Raw genomic sequence first — 17,322 nt, 5'->3', positions numbered from 1 at the left:
CAAGCAAATCAGATGGCATAGGGGGTCTTTTCTCTAGCTCTTCAATTAATCTTTTGGCACCTCTGTATATAAAATATGTTGAAATTTAGAGTACTTACAAAAAAAAGAATTGAAATATCAAGGAGCCCTTGGATAATATAACTTACAATTTAGCATTTCCATGGCTTCCTTTCATAGAGTTGATTAAAAAGCATTGCTTATCCACAAGGTCTATTGCAATCAAGCTCCAATGAGAACTAAAAGCAATCATATCTCAACAAATTAGTAGGATAAAATCTCAAAAACTCTAATAGAATATTGAATCACTTACTTTTCATTATATGGAATTATAAGCAGCTCCAAAGTATCGAAGTCAATCAAATTGAGCCAGTGCTCAATAAAACTTGCATCAAGCTCATTCCTCATAAAGAATGAGATAGATGGATCAAAAACCTCAATTTTTTGTTGTATATCCAAAGGAAACTCATGCATTATACACCTAGAAAAGGCATAGAAATAGTGAGTATAAACAAGAAAAATCTTATTGCTAAAAAAATATCAAAAAGTATAAGTAATTATGGATGGACATACCTTAGGCCAGCAAGAATAAGACTGTCATTTACTTCTCTTCTTTTATCCTTAAGAATCTGAACACATGCAGCATCAAAGGAGATAACCTCAGTTCTTTTGCCTAAGTCACCAGGTAAGAAACAAAACACACTGAATCCTTTTGGATTAGCTGCTTCAAGAAGGGTGGCTAGCTCATTTTCAAAGGACTCTAGTTGCTCTATTTCCCTTTCTTCAACCCTTTGCCTCCTATACTCTCTCCATTTATCTGCTTGTTCCTCTTTAGCCTTCTCCTCTTTTTCATGTTGCCTTGTATCCTTCTCATGGGTGACATCCTCAACCCTGACACCAGAATCATCTTTCTTTCTTCTAGCTGGGGGCACATTAAGGATATTAAATGTCTTCATATCAGTGAGGGGAATTGGCTCAAGGACCTTTGAAAATCTATATCTTAGCCTCCTAAGAATTACCATGTCCTTGTCCATGAGTGTGAGCCTATGAGCATGAGCAGCACAAATGTAGGCATCTTGGAAAAAATCAATTAGAAAATCCTCTGTGGCTTCTTATATACAATTAAGAGCTGTTCTTGTCCATCTGAAACTATCCAAACTATATCTGTCACAAATTTCCCTAACAAACCTCTGAAAAGACAACTTTGGAATTGCATTGTCAAGAGCATTTACTGCCTTCCTAATCTCCCTTAGACACCTGACATTTTGAGAAAACCTTCTCCTTGGCTTTGACTTTCTAGAGAGCTTCTGAGGCTTTGAAGACTGATGAATCTTTGATGCTAAATCCCTAGGATCAATCTTCTCTTTTCTTGCTATTGCCTTAGTCCTAGCCATCTGCCAAAAAAACATATGTTACTTCTTCTCCAGCATGTAAAGCAAAACGCGAGTCCCAGACAAGAGTTATCTATGCTGCATGGCGTTTTCTCATATCAGCTGAATTTTTCTCGAGCTGTCTAGTGAAACGCGAGTGTCAAGCAAGGCGCCTCCTTGCAGCTGCTTCTTTTCGCGTTTCACCGGACTTGTTGTCCATTGTGTCCAATGAAACGCGAATCTAAGCCAGGAAACCTGCTTGAAGTACCTTATTTTCGTGTTTCACCAGACAGCTCATGAATAGCATAAAAATTGACAAAACCAAGAAAAAAGAGCTTTGATCTAAGGAAAGCTTTTAAGATTACTTAAAATATCCACAGAATTAGGGAGGAAATTTGAAGATTTCCTTAAATATCCACAATATTAAGGAATGCTTTCACTGTGGAAAAAATTCTTTTGTAGTGGTCATGAGCTAATAATAACATAAAGGATTAAGGAAAAATATCAAAACAATGCATTGAATGGAGCTTGTTATTGAAAAGCAAGATGCAGAAACCATACCTTCTTTTTAGCTTGTTCTTCACAATCTCAACCTAAAGATGACAATATGCTTGAAGGTTTGCTTTGTTGGGGAAGCAGTGAAATGCTTGGAGATTGGAAGGAAATGCTTGGAGACTGGAAGGAACACCAAAAACAAAGATGGAGTAGCGATGAAATGCGATGAAAGGTGAAGGCGGTGAATTTGCATGGACTCAACGTTCTTCGCAAAGTGTTAATAACACACGTGTGACGTACTCTCGCTTACCGGAATTTTTTATTTACTTGGAAAAGGGTTATTTAACACACGTGTGACGTATTTTTGGAAAAAGAGAATGTGCACGTCTTGTGAGGAGTTTATTACGCTGTGTTAAGTCAGACACGTGTACACGTATTTTTTCATTATTACACAAACTTTTTCGTTGGAACTATCACCACATGCTTAACGGTCGATATAAAAGCATTTCAAACCCATTTCTCCGACATTGTCTTCTTCTCTGCCAAAATTTCGTCTCGACTTCCCTTCAAGGTCCTCACATCCTGTGTGGAGAGCAGTTCAACAATCTTTGATAGGTAACAAATTTTTTTATTACAAGCATTTTAACAAAATAAATTTGATTAATATAGAAAGAATGTTTTATAACACTGGAACAATTAAAGATGTTATGTGCTTTCTATCTTTCAAAAGCAGCATAGCTTTTCCAAAAATGATTATATCATCAATTTGTGTGTTTTCATAGAATTTATTTATTGTTCATGTTTCTTTTCTTCATTTGCAATTTTTGACCAGTGAAACGCGAGACAATGTCTCTGTTGATGATATTTTGCTTAGTATCGCGTTTCACCGGCCACATATTAGAATAATTTTTGTCTTCAAGCTAATATCCGATGAAACGCGATTCCTTCACAGGCATTTGCCTTACACACTTGAATTTTCGCGTTTCACCGGTCAACTACAAAAATTCTCCTGTTTTGATTTTTTTGTCTTGGAAAATCAATGTTGGGGCCTCTTTCCATGATATCATCTTGTTTTATTGGATATTGGTTCTATTGTGCTTTTTTTTTTCAGGGATAAATATTTTTCTGGTCAAGATGACAAAGAGGAAGCTATCTCTGGAAGGAATGGATGAGGAGGAGATAATTGAGACATCTGATGATAGGCTCTTTGATTTTTTACACACCACTGGAAATTCTTCCAAGTTTTGCTATATCAGGGAAATTTTCAATGTTCCTTTTTATTTGAAGGAGTTATTGGAGGATCTTGATGATAAACTTAAGGAGTACAGATGTTTTTATGATAGACATGTGCAAGGTTTGGAAGTCAATGGATTTGTTCATTATAGTGATGTCATGGGAGCTACCAATACATCCAGGTCAACTTTGCTCGGCAGGTTCAACCTCATTGATGAGGAATTCAGAAAGAAAGAAACATGTTGCCCTTTCCACAGGTACCAACACCAATGCCTTCTGATCCACAAGGACGTTGGATTTATTGTGTATCTTCAATACATGGAAAATTCTTCTCCAGATATAGACCAACAGAGAAAGCTAGAGGATATTGCAAGTATGGATAAGGAGGTCGAAGAGAAGGAGGAGATGTTCCAAGAAGATGTTGAGAATCAACTTGTCCAAGGTTTTGATGTAGGTTTATTCAAGAGTGACAATATCACAATGGTGGAAGAAAAGGAGATTGAGCCAAGTGCACAGGTTGATGAAGAAGGTCCTCTTGCCTGTGTTCCAACATTTCCCACTTATCTTATAAATGATATTCAACATCTTTTTGATCTTAGAGAAGATTATTGCTTAGCAATCCTTGCAGGTTGGGGCAAAAATGACATGAATTTTATAGGTTATGAACAAGAACCACTAGCAAGTCTTGATGTTGAGGGAGAGAATTTCCAAGATAGCTCTATAGCCTTACATACATGTATTAATCAGATCATAGAATACGAAAAGGGGGGGCTACCTACAGAAGAAGAGTTCTTGCAGGTCCAGAAGAAACTTCATATTGATGATGTAGGGTATGAAGAGAGATTGAAGTCTCCATCAGATGAGAAGCCCAAGAGTTCAATAAATCTTTATGATGATAGTCTTCTTGAAGAAGATGAACACCCTAAGGTATGAAATATAATTCGAAGTTACCCATTGAGTTTATGTTAGACTTTATTATGCATTATGGATAAATATCTTATATCTTGTACTGTTGTGGTTTGTTCTATAGATTGAGATTGAAGATCTAGACAACTTTCTTGGAAGGGCCAAGGGCTCTAGGCCAATGAAGCTTGGAAAAAATCAAAGCCTTGGCCATTATATTGGAAACTTAAACAATCAAACAATTGTAATATATCATAGTAGATTGTCAAGCTCTCCAAGTCTACCAATGATGGCTTTGAGAGCTATCTCAAAGGTAATTGGATCTCAAGTTTTCAGCAGAGGTTTGGACAAGATCATTTTGGTGGAGAAGGAAGAAGCCATAAGAGTTTTTGGCTTTATACCTAGATACAGTGGATCTAGAGCTGGATATTTTGGAGTTCTTGGCTCCTATTTGCTCTCTTATGTAGGAGATAGTAAGAATTTGAAGCTTCTTCCAGGCTATCGGAAATAAGAGTTTTTGAAATACAGAGGTCTTATTGAGTGGGATGAAACAAAAGATTCCTCTAGAGGCCCTGTCGAGCTACCTGAAACCAAGGACTCCTCTGAAGGCCCTGTTGAGGTGCCTGAAACTAAGGACTCTTCTGCAACACAATCAGACTAGAAGATGCCAAAGATTAAGGGTTTCTTGAAACCCATCTTTTCCCAACTCTTTGTTTGGTTTGTAACCATTCTGTAAATCTTTGCTTTGCGCAATAATTTAAATATCTATCTTTTCTTCTTTGGGTAACAATTTGTATAGTCCTTGCTAAAGATGATGTATTGCTTGATGTGGTTGTATCTTTAAGCTTGAATTTATGCCAAATTTGTCGATAGAACCATTGAAAGACCTCTAATAAACTATTGGCTTTGTGTCTTCCACCTCCATGTCTTGTATGTCTGAAATATTTTGTTCTTGCTTGATAATGTAATTTTGCCATACCTTGGGTTGACCAGATAGATAGAGATCCATATTGTTTAATAAAGTATGGAGCATGATTGTATAGAATATGCTGCATAGTCAACAAATAAGGAAAGTTATTAAAAAACATTATATGAGTTCGACAATGAAGAAACAAACATATACAAACTTCTTACCATATAGTGAGTAAAGTGTTGATCACCCCAAGCTTCTGTCATCACCTTTTTGAAAAGGTTCAATTGGTTTTTAAAGTCTTTGAGATCATCATCATTCCATTCAGTCTTATCACAATAAAAAAACACTTTGTCCAGTGTTTCCCAAACTTTAGCTTTTCTATTTCGAGCTTGTCCATTATCAGTGTGATCCTTAACTGCATTATGTAGGGATTTCCACTGATTAAATTTAATAGTTGAGCCACCATTTCTCGAGTTTATCTTGCCAAGTCTCCCATGAAAGCCTAGAAACCTTCTAGCCTTCACTCCACCAATAGATGGTTTTTTGGGACACAATTACCATCCTTAGACTTTTGAAGATCTGGTTCAATAACAACATTGCCACCATGCAAACCAATTGCAGAGAGAACTTTTTCAACCTTTGTTATAGCATCTGTTCTAGTTGATAATGGCTTCAACTTCCATGCAAATCCTATATAGAGATGAACAAGCTTTTCGATTATACTGCAAAGTGCATGAAGTGTACAAATATGGGCATTCGCTAAAGGAATGTCCAAGACTGGTTTAAACTGTGGATCCTTATTGTGCCTAGAGGGAGCTCTATTCCAATTGCTTGAGTTTAACTCTACAGCTGGTGACATGCAGTATAAGCAAGGAGATCTCGAGTTAGCTCCCTTTGATACATTATACATACATTTGAGTGTCTTTAGGTCACCAGCTATGTGCCACTCAATCCTGTAGTTCCCTAATCCTTCAACAAATAGCTCTTCTCCTGCTTGTTGCCTTTGAATAACATTAGGTATTGATGTTTGATGAAAAACCCAATATAGTATATCAAAATTCTCAGTATCTACCTCAAATGCTCCTAGCCACCAGATGTTATATTCAGATTGAACACTAAATGATGTTGAGTGATTGCAATGACTTGACGAAAGTGCTCTATTCATCAAGGTGATAGAGATTCTCTCCAATTTTTTACATTTCAGAATCTCACTTTCATCAAGTTTAATCACAAATCTAGCCACTCCCTGTGCCTCTACTATTGACAAGTCATAAAATTTGATCATTAAGCATTGTAGGGTGGGCAAGTCAAGGAAAATATTGTTAAATTCATTGAATGTAACCTCCTTTTTCTTGCCCTTGAAGCTAGCCTTGATATGAAAAGGCTCACCTAGAATCCCCATCACTTTGTTATTAACTCTCTGTCTGATCGTCCTAACCACAAATGGTTTCGGAAGTATGCAATTGTGTACCTGTCCTTGCTTCATATAAAGTTGAAAAAGTTGCATATAAGCATCTCGATTGATACCAATACTATCCAGTGTCTTCTGTACTAACTCAGAATCCAAAGAATGATCCTTCACAAATGACTCCAAGCATTGTTTCTTTGCCTTTTTAAATTTCTTCTTCTCCAAAATATCCTTTGAAACCACTGAAGGAAGAAGATGATAATAAAATTGAGCTGCTTTTAAAGAATCTCTTTCACTTGCATTTGGTTGTAGAAGAGATCTAAGCAAAATTAACATCACAAATCAATGCAAGTAGTTTAAATAAAGCCATATTTAAGATTTTTCAAGTGAAAAAAAATATACCTTGCTGCTTGGATTCTTTTACCACAGCCTCCTCCTCCTCATTTGAGATTCTCAATATTTTTAAGAGCTCTTTGTCGATTTTGAAGGCCTAATAAAGTTTGCTTTTGTTGATAAGCTTTGATACGCTTTTCCAATGAATGAATTTTTTGTTGACAATCCTCTAGCTTCTGCAACAACTCTATATTGTGTTTCATCAAAAGATGATTCTCTAGTCCAAGGATATCCTTTTCTACAACAAGATTAAGTGTATAACCTAAAAATCCATTGTAGCCATCACCAATAAACCTCATTAATGACGAGCTATTATAGAAAGGAGGAGTGCTATTTCTACTAGGATCTTTGGGATATAGCTTTCCATCTAAGCAAAGATCAATATTCTTCTTTCCTTCAAACCTCAGTATATGTTTCATAGACTCTGTAACCGTGATAGATTTTGTTCTCTTTCTTATCGGTTCATACTCACTGTCCAACTCAATATGAAGATGATAGAGAGGTCTTTTATGAGAGCTACAGAGATCATTAGATGATTGATCCATAGCTGAGTTATAGAGATCATTGGGTGATTGATCCATAGCTAAGGATATGATTAGAAGCAAGAACGAAAACAAAAGAAGGACTAATAAGGAGGAGAAAAAAAGAAGAGAGAAACGATGGAGAAACGATGGAGGGAGGCAATCGAGTATCCACCAAAATTCAAATTGAATATTACTTTTCACTTTAATGAGGAGAGGTAAGATCTTCATTATGACAACCTTGCCAACTTTATGGCGACCTAGATTTCTAGGTTTGATGTGACCACGAGAATATCACGACAATGACTTATTAACGAATTTTGATATTTTAACTTAACCTTTTAAAAATTCTATAAAATGATTTTATTTCGTAAATTGTTTTCTCTCTCTAGGATCTCTTACAGGGCATTTTCGAGACCTCAAAACTCCCCTAATGCTGAGACCTGAAGAAAAACACTAAAAGAACACTTCAATACCTTTGTAGCAATGCCCTGAGGGTGCCTCAATAGGTCGGGAAGGTGCTCGGGAAGCCGGGGAGTGACGGGAGCTCGGGAAGGTCGGCTATGGCTTCTGGGAAGGAGACCCAATGATGTAGGTATTTGAATGGAAGCTAAGAATGCCACGAACCAAGCTCGGGAAGTTGGGAAGCCTCGCTCTGATACTAGTTGAAAAGTGAGAAGGATCAAAGCTTGCTTAGAAGTGAGCTATGGCAGAGAGCAAGAGCAAGAAGAGAGAGAGAGAGAGACGCAAATAGGAACTCTAACAACCACAATGTGTGGCTGGGCCTTCCTTTATTCAAATTGTCACTAAAGGAATAAAGAATAAGTGACTGTGACGGCCGCCCACCACTTGTAGTGTGCAATGGCGGGTACTGTCAGTGTAGTAATACACGAGCGGCTAGGCGAAGGTGCCTTTACCCCCAACAACAACATCAGGGCACATCAAGGGCAAGACATCTCGGGCTTATTCGGACAACCTATCACCCTAAGAATAGCACATCACTACAACTTCACACCAACTGGATCCTCAACTATGGGAAAACATTCCAAGTTTACTTGGGATTTGACCAAACTCCTGGTTGCATATGCATGCACACAAACCACTACAAAAGTAAGATAGACACACTTGAAGAAAAAGCACAAATGACTTAACAAGTACAATGGAGCCCTCACAAGATCCATCAACATTGGTGGTCCGCAACCATCATGATCCCTTAAGCATTAGCCAATCATTGCTCCTTCCCTCTTCAAGACAACCTACCAAGCATCAAGTTCTTTAGCATCACCATTCTATGCTTACTTCTTAGTCCCTCTACATCAACACACCATCCTTCCTCTACCAAGAACCTTCATCAATTGTTTAAGAGCATCTTGCAAGAAATCACATGATACCCTTGGCATAAGTGCCATGGGACTCATATTCGTCTAGGAGAGGGAATAATGTTAATTGTAAGGAAAAAATACAAATTTTTAAAAAAGAATATGTTTTTGGTAAATTTATTCTATTAGTTTGCTAAGACACGGACTCCCTCCTATACAAATTATATAGGTCAAAAAGTACTTGAAGTTATCACTTGTATTAGCTAAATTTGTTGTTAAGACTAAGGTCTAAGAGCATAAAATAGGAGACATATCTAGCCAAAAGGCTACAAAAGGGGCATGGGGAAACCCTAACTTTAAAACTTGAATATGATAGGATAAAAACTAATGGAAGAAGCTATTCATGTATACGCAAACTTTGTTCTCTTGATTTCTTGCAACCTTTGTGCCTCGAGAGTGCGAATGAAGGAGAGGGAATGTGAGAACATGTGTGGAGTGAGGGACATAGTTATGTGAAGCTTCATGCATCCTATATTTTCTCCATCCCATCACTATGATGAGTGCTTCGAGAGTGAGTGCAAGAGGGTGAGGGACATGGTACAATAAGCTTTCTTCTTCTCTTTTATCTCCTTGATCTCATTGGGGGTGTCTCCTTTCTGTTTCGATCAGAAGGAAGCGAGATCGAAAACAAAGGAGGCATGTACTTGGATCGAGAAAATGAGGTGAGCCAATATAACAACTACAACAAGGTAAGTATACGTAAGTGCATTCTTCCATCATTAGCATGGATTCACAATGTGAGTAGACTAGGTGAGAGCTAGTCGCTTACTTTGTGCGTCAAACCTCTTGAAACAATAAGAGCGTGTCCAATGGTCCTGGCATCAAGCCCGTAGAGCGTGATAAGCACTTTGGCAAGAAGGGTAAATAGGGGACTTGTAGGGTACCCAATGAATTTCTACAAGGCTATGTGACAGATACAAAGATCGTGTTGTTACGTCTCTTTGATCAAGGATGGAGTATAATGAAGGCATATCTAACATTGTGTGGTATTGGAGTATCCATGCATATGTTGGCATGGTCATATGTACTGAGTTGAGGATTTTCTCATGGCTATTGTGGTATACGAAATGGTGGGCATTTGGGGGATCTTCTTTGATGGTTAATTTTGAGTATTACATTATTGTATATTTCATTGTATTGATCACCCATGATTTAAGAGAGATTGCTAACATTGTCCATATCATGAGTGCATGAGGCCTTTTATTGGCATGTAAATGGGTGTGTGTGGTCACTTTATGGCCAACCTAATGGGACTTTAGTAGGATGTCTTGGCCTTTTAAGATGATGTTTGATTCTCTCATACCACATGTGCACCTCTCCTCATATTCGGTCATCAAATTTTTAGAGAGAGTGTGTGTGTGTGTGTGAGTGAGAGCGCTAGGAGCATTGGAGGAGGTTCACCTCACTCATGGTGTCTTTGTATGTCTAGCTTTTAATATGGATTCCATGATCCATTTTTGAGGTCTAACATTTCAGTATCTTCAATCTTTGTTTTTGTGTTTTATGTCTTATCTTGCATGCTTATTGCTTGTGCTTTTGTCAGGTATACATTCTTAGAAGGCCCCTATTTCAACCATTCTTATGGTAGACATTTTGTGTTGTGAATATAATTTTGGTAGATATTACACCAACATTGATTTAAAGGACAATCAAAGGTTTGGTTGCACCTTTGGATGAGTGCCTAGTGACCCTTGCCCTTCTTTTGGACTTCATTGTTGCCCAACTTGCTCAACTTACAAGCCCTCACTATTGCTGCTTCTTCAAATGAATCCATTGTAAAAAGGCTCTTACGATATCAAATCCAAGAGCTAACATTTTGCCAACCATAAAGATAACTTCCATCAATTGGATAGATTCAAATACAAGTCCTTTTTGCCCCACATTCAGTTTGCTTGGGCTGTTTGAGAGGTAGACTTTCTCATATTGCCCAACATGTAAGCCAAGGTCTTCATATTTGTCACATTATAAATGGGGACATTGGAATGCCATCCAAAAGGGTAGAGGGCAACTAAGGGAAAGGGGCAAAAATTGAAAGACCACAAGGGTGTTACGTGAAGAAAAAGAGCTACTTTGCAACTCCAAATGGACTCTTTAAGACATATCTTTAGAAGAGACACTAGCTAAGGTTTGGCCAACCATGATTATGACCAATTTCAGATTATTGGGGTTGACGAAACCAAATCCTCACCAACATTGTCCACTTCCGCTTTCCCTTTGGAGTGGGCCTCTATCCAAATGAGGGTCTCTTTTGAGAGGGGCAGCTTCACTAGGAGCATGTCCCAAGAACAAGGGGGCATGTGGAGCCCTCAGAGGGTGTATGCATATGAAGGCACGATCATGAATATGTACACAATGATTACCAACTCAACACACACGATAGCTTCTCTAGAACACATTCAAACAAGTGCTACAGCAGCTATGGAACATGCAATCACACTATACTACCTAAATCCTTTTAAATCAATGGCACAAGAAAACAAACAAAATGACAATAATAATAAGATGGCAAAGACGCAAATAACCATTGGTTTGCAAAATCAAGATACATAATAGTGCTCCTGAAAATGCTCAAGAGTACAAGTATTTATACCTATTACAGGCAGTATCAACCATGACCACTTTTTTTTCATCATCAATGCTTAAGAACTCACCATTATCCTTATGAAAATGGCCATATAGTTCCACCCGTTTTCTCTGGTAGAAGGAAACAGCCAGCTGTGCAACACAAGTCTAGTAACTAACAGCATTGCTAATCCCAATGTGAACGTTGCTAATATACTCTCTCTCATCCTAGTGTAGGAAGGCTTTGCATATAAAAGGACTAGCCATTATTGGCTGACCACATCGGAAGACAATTGAGGGGGGATTGAAAGGGAAATGGACAAGCTAGGAAGGACAATGTAACTAAAGCTAAGGGAGTTTAGAGGCAAATTGAAGGCTCAGAGGAATGCTTGCACCTGTTTGTCCTTGGTTCACAAAGGGTAATCACTTGGTTAAAATATTTTCTGATAGCTGCTGCTTGTTATAGGATCGCATTGTACTCTCAACTACATGGGACTAGTTTAAATTTTGATTTCATGTCTGTATCACACCCACCTCAAGTGGCCAAACATAAACATCACCAGTACCTTATAATCACTCTGGATAGACTAACAATGGGTATTCTATGCATTCAAAAAGATGATTGCAAACCTCAGAGAAATCTTTTCAATCAACAAACTCAGAAACCTGAAGTGTAAGTTATCAAATGTATTCTTGGACAGCAAAAGCATGCTTCTAGATCAATGTCTTGCAATAAGCATTACAATTAAAAAACAAGAAAAGAACAAATTAGCCCACTGTTAAATATCCAGCTTATCGTAAATCTTGGATTAAAAACATCACCCATCCCTCAATTTAGCAACCTTGAACAACCCATGAAAACAAAGTGAAGAAAATGTGAAATCTGTGTACAATATTTCACACAGAGAAGTGCTTGTTTGTCAGACCAACAACAGTATCTCATATTAAGTAAAAATGTCTTTCTTCTGATCTGGAGTGGCAGAACCATAACAAATAACAATCCACCTGCAAAATGTTCATGTATTCTTTGTGAGCATGTATGGGAATAGCACAGATAGTGTAAAGAAGTTAAATAAACATCTGCAAATATTATCTGGGCCACAAAACCTGGGAAGAAACCAAGCCCTTGGCATTCAACATACAACTATCCACAAGCCTTATTTCTATCAACCTGTTTTTGGTGCACATATTCTTATCTACTGTCTAAGCAGAACACAGCTTATATACAATTGTCTACCGACCTTGCCACCTCCTCTGTGACTGATCATCTCCATTCACAAGAGTATCCACAACAACATTCATATCAACAACTTGCCCTCTATCTGAGAGATTCCTGATCACGCTGCGCACTTGGTCTCTTGAGAATCCCATTGCAGCAACTTTCTCCACAAGTGCATCAATAGGTGAATTACCCACTCCACTGCCTGCCGGCTCATTACGGATGGGTTGTGCAACCGGTAAAGGACGTGCATTTGGTGGGACATTCTGTTCCTTCCAACTTGACGGGACATTCTGTTCTTTCCAACTAGACCCATAAGGAGATGGAGGGGGTGGCAATGCCATAGCACTTCTCTGATAAGGAGATTCAGTCTGATAAGCAGCTTGAGTAAGGTGAGGTGGTTGCTGAGGGCCAGTCCCAGCCCCAACAGCACCATGTGAAAATGGTGCTTGCACAGCTCCTCTGTAAGGAATTGGAATGTGAGATTGATTTTCACTTTGATGAGTAAACTGCTGAAATGAACCTGGATTGGGAGGCAGATTTTGCAAAGGCGGCTGAGAACCTGGCATAGATTGCATGTGGGGTGGTAACTGTACAGAATTCTGAGATCCAATTGATGCAATTGGAGGTGATCGCTGTTGCACTTGCAACTGTGGATTGGGAACTTGTGGCCCCTGGTTGGGCTGCACCAAAGCCTGTCCAGTAGGCATCTGTTGTACTGGTGTATACGGCGTGGATGCTGAATGTGAAGCGTGTGGTAGTGGTGATGGCAACTGAGTAGCCACTTGCTGTGGTAATGCCTGCTGCATCTGCATTGGATTTGACGCTACCTGGAGTTGCACCTGCTCTGACTGTGTCTGTAAACCAGATGGTGGTGGTGCTACCACTTGGAACTGTCCCTGTTGGAAATGCTGCATGAGACCTTGATGTGGATGTGACTGCAACCCTTGCGCTTGCTGCTGTTGAACATGCATTGGCAGCGGTTGAGAAGTTTGCAATATTTGACCCTGCTGCATTTCAGATTGAGGTTGTATTAGTAATTGATGGGCCTGCTGTTGCTGCATGTGCAACTGCTGAGGCTGTTGGTGTTGCTGTTGAACATGGAATTGCTGAGCCTGCTGCTGTGAAACCTGCAATTGCTGGGGCTGCTGCTGTTGGGCAGATGTTTGCATGGGAACATATTGCTGTGGTGTACTGATAGGTAACGAAGATGGCAAATGTTGCAGCTGGCCAGCTGATTCATTCAGGTTAGCGATTTCCTCTTGACTGGAGAAAGGCAGTTGAAGCTGCATTGAAGGTGTTGCCTGCACTGCACTGGGAACCACGGCTGAAGGAAGCTGCTGATGCTGCTTTTGCTGCTCTGTTATTTGTTGAGTAACAGCAAGCTGATTTGAAGCAGGTCTCTCAGCAATTGACTTCTCCAAGGTAACATCAGCTTTTGAAGATCGCAGTTTTGCTAGCTCGGCATGTGTTTCGATTATGTCCTGCTTGTCTCTCAGAATTTGTACAGCCCGGTGCATCTGCATTAATATACAAACACGATAATCACCAGATAAAAGTGAAATTACTTTCTGCCCAAGGATGAATCTTTCCATCATATCACAAACTTACAACTAACAGAGATGTTTAATGTGAGTGTTACATTCAAAGCAAATAATGTTATTACCTCTATCACATGATTATTCAGGGTCCTGATTTTCACATCATCCTCACTATGGTAATCATCAACTGCTGTTTTAAGGGATTCAACAGACTGTTCAAGGTCTTGGGTGATGGATTCCAATTGTGATAGTCGGCCGCTCATACCTTCCAATACTCGAAGAATATTATCTGCATATTTCTTAATCGTGCGCTCCACAGCAGAAACAATCACTGAGTTGTAAGAGTCCATATCAGCCTCTTTCCTGGATGAAAAGAGTTCTCCTGTCAAATAAACCTGGATGCAATCAAGCATATCAATTTAGATAGAATTTCGGCACAGATCCTAATTATGCACACTCAGAATACAGCAACTTGCACAGTGCCAAAATTATATAAGCTTATCTCCTGTTTAAATAAACGTCATTATTGCCATTCTCTCACAACCAATCTTATCAAGGTAATCACAAATAACATTTCTCTCGTACCAACAAAAAAGAAACCACATGCATATACAAATACAAGAAAAGGTAGAAAACTTGGAAATTATAATGCCAAGGCTCTCCTGCCATTAGTCTCTTCCCCACCTCCAACACCCCCTTTCTTTCTCTCCCACCCTCCATTATATTTGTTGTATTAAAAACGAATTAATGTAAAGTAGGCTTTCCAGCAAGCATGCAAGTGCCAAGCAAATAGTCTTACTCAAACTAACCATGAGGCTATCAAGCCATGCAGCCATTCTAAAATCTCTGACCACCTGAATCCAAGACACACCCTTGTCCATGTCAAGCACGTGTGCTCTACCAAATGAAGAAAGCTGTCAACGATGACTCCAACAGCAAAATGCAAGACCCCTCATAAGGGGGACTCCTATATAAAAGTGGACCATTCTATGCTGAAAGTGCTAAAACCCAACAAAGGGACTAAGATATTGATAGCATTTGACATGCAGGACATTTTATATAGACTGCCTCAGCACCTTGATCATCTTTCAAGAACTTGATTAAGACATTGTATCTCAAATATGTATCCTTCAAAATAGAAAGCACAATTCTTCTTATTTTCATAGGCTAATAAAAGGGATCCTCACATTAAAAAGAAATATCACAAGGAATTTCAATGTTTGCTTATTGAGCTTGATACGTAAACAAATGTAAATCTTAAACCTGCAGCCTGGATTGTAGCTTTATCAATCTTACACAACTTATGTACCCCCAAAACCATTAGATGACTGCTTGTGCCCATCTATAAATTTGACCAGATAATCTTATTGTTGGGCTCAAAATTAGAATCAGCATGCCACTTTTGAGACAAGGTCATTCAATCAGCTGCCTTGTATTTCCTTTGCCTAATCATCATGGACCACAACCCAGCTAGGGCATCTTGTGTCGGAGATGTTATTTGGGAAAATTGTGTCGAAAGGATGGTTATGAAAAGGTAATTGGGCAAAACGGACAAGACAAACAAATGTTTGGTGAAGTAGTGTGCAACTAGTATTTACAAACAAATGTTTGGTAAAGTAGTGTGCAACTAATATTTAGATAAACAGCTAGCCGTGCCAACATTAGATAAGACCTGCATACATGGAATGCGTACTGCATAATCCTATTTTATTGAATAAGTCCTGAAAGGAACATTCAAGGCAACAATTTTTGTGTTCCGAAGTCCGAACTCCACAAGACTGTTAGGTGTTGGATGGGCAAATTGAAATAAATTGAAGCAATCTCAACCTGATCAAGCTGCAGAATGTATAGAGAGAGGGCTTGGGCACTTACCGGAGATCCGGATGAGCGGTGTCGCCTGCTGCCACTGTTGTTGGCACCGCTATTGTTGACAGCAACGCTTGGCTCAAGGCGAGGGGAGCTGTTTGATCTAGTATTGAAGCTCCCACTGCGGCGCAGGGGCTGGAAGTCGAAGCTGGGGAGGACATCATCGGCAGAGAAATCAAAGCCAGACGTCGGCACCTGTTGCAGAGGCGGCTGCTGCTGCGGCTGCTTGGTGGCTGCTGGGGCAGCCGCTCTGCCCGAATTCATGGCACCCGAAGAGGTGGAGATGTGGAAGAAGGGCTCGTTGTCTTCCTCCTTTGCAGAGCGGGAGAAATCCATGGGGACACGATGCAGGCAAAAACCCGGAGTAGGAGAAGAAAGAAGATGTTGGTGATGATGACAGCGATAACGATGAGGCTGGTACTGCAGGGTTTGCAAACCTGTCTTCTTTCGCCTGTTCTTGCGAGGTTGGGGGCAGGGGACTTGAGGATCAAGCTACTTAGAATAGAGGCGGGCACATAGGTACATTCTGGAAAACCGGATTTGGTGACGACATGTCGGAGGATGACTATTTTTATTTTTACTTTTATTTCTATTTTTTTGGGCATGTCCTTCCCTATGCCTATAGTGATTACCCTCTTTTTTTTTTAAATAATGCAACCTTATATTAGGTTAAATAAGAATAGAAAGGAAATACATCTACCCAGTGTCGGCGACGCGTCAAAACTAAATATCAGTTTGGTCTTACTAAGAAACCTTTAGTAGACTCCATAGCTAGCCTTTCTTTTCCCTAGGCCTCTAAGTACCATCAAAACATTTTCTCTCCATTTTGGCAAAGTCCACATCACAAAACCTCTTGTCAGATATCTTGGTGTTTCTCTGCTTCCATACATACTTTATTATGACAGCTCTCATGGCATCCTAGAGTTCAGCAATTGTATCATTCAGCCTGGCAAATTCACTAAAGAGAACCCTTTTGCAATCTGTCTTCCCATAATAACCAGCTTCTTCCACCCATCTCGTTGCCTCCCTCCATAGTGGCCTCACCTCCTGACATTCCCAAAGGAGATGTTGAATTGTCTCCACATGCTTTTTGCATAGACCACATAGGGGTGAGAACTTTCTCACCTTGGCCAATCTCTCCCTTGTTGGCCATTTATTCATAATGGTCTTTCAAAGTACTAGATTAAGCAAATGAAGTGTAGTTCCACACTCTTTGAACTATCTTCTTCCAGGTCCTAACCTTAATTTTGGGATATTTTCCCTTCCAATCCTTGCTTAGAAGAAATATGAATTTCCCATTAGGCTTCTAAAAGTCCTTCCTCTTTTCGACGCCAACAATTGCGACTCCCTGCTCTATCTGAATGCACTTCAGCTAGCTCATCTTTGCACACATATGATGTTGGCCATTCTCTCTTAACTCTCATGATTATGTTGAACACCCATGTAGACCCATTCTCCTTTAGAGCATAGCATCTTTTCACCTCTGCTTCTAGAAGCCAATCCAATGAACTTAGGTCCCATA

The 17,322-nt window shown here is 39.4% G+C and overlaps 1 protein-coding gene across 1 annotated transcript; it reads right to left on the bottom strand.

Moving 5' to 3' along the window:
- Positions 1-12,231: 12,231 nt before the first annotated feature.
- On the bottom strand, positions 12,232-16,327 carry LOC148039993 (uncharacterized). The gene is made up of 3 exons (XM_087695631.1): positions 15,807-16,327; positions 14,060-14,329; positions 12,232-13,913 (listed from the first exon to the last, which is right to left on the bottom strand). Exons 1-3 carry the CDS (start codon positions 16,134-16,136, stop codon positions 12,408-12,410), a joined length of 2,106 nt encoding a protein of 701 aa, XP_087551757.1. The 5' UTR covers positions 16,137-16,327; the 3' UTR covers positions 12,232-12,407.
- Positions 16,328-17,322: the final 995 nt, after the last annotated feature.

This window comes from Lygodium microphyllum, chromosome 2 (assembly GCF_053477565.2).
Source record: "Lygodium microphyllum isolate KBCC chromosome 2, Lygodium_microphyllum_v1.1.10, whole genome shotgun sequence".
In the NCBI taxonomy this organism is placed as follows: domain Eukaryota; kingdom Viridiplantae; phylum Streptophyta; class Polypodiopsida; order Schizaeales; family Lygodiaceae; genus Lygodium; species Lygodium microphyllum.
This window is presented reverse-complemented; position numbering and strand designations above follow the sequence as displayed.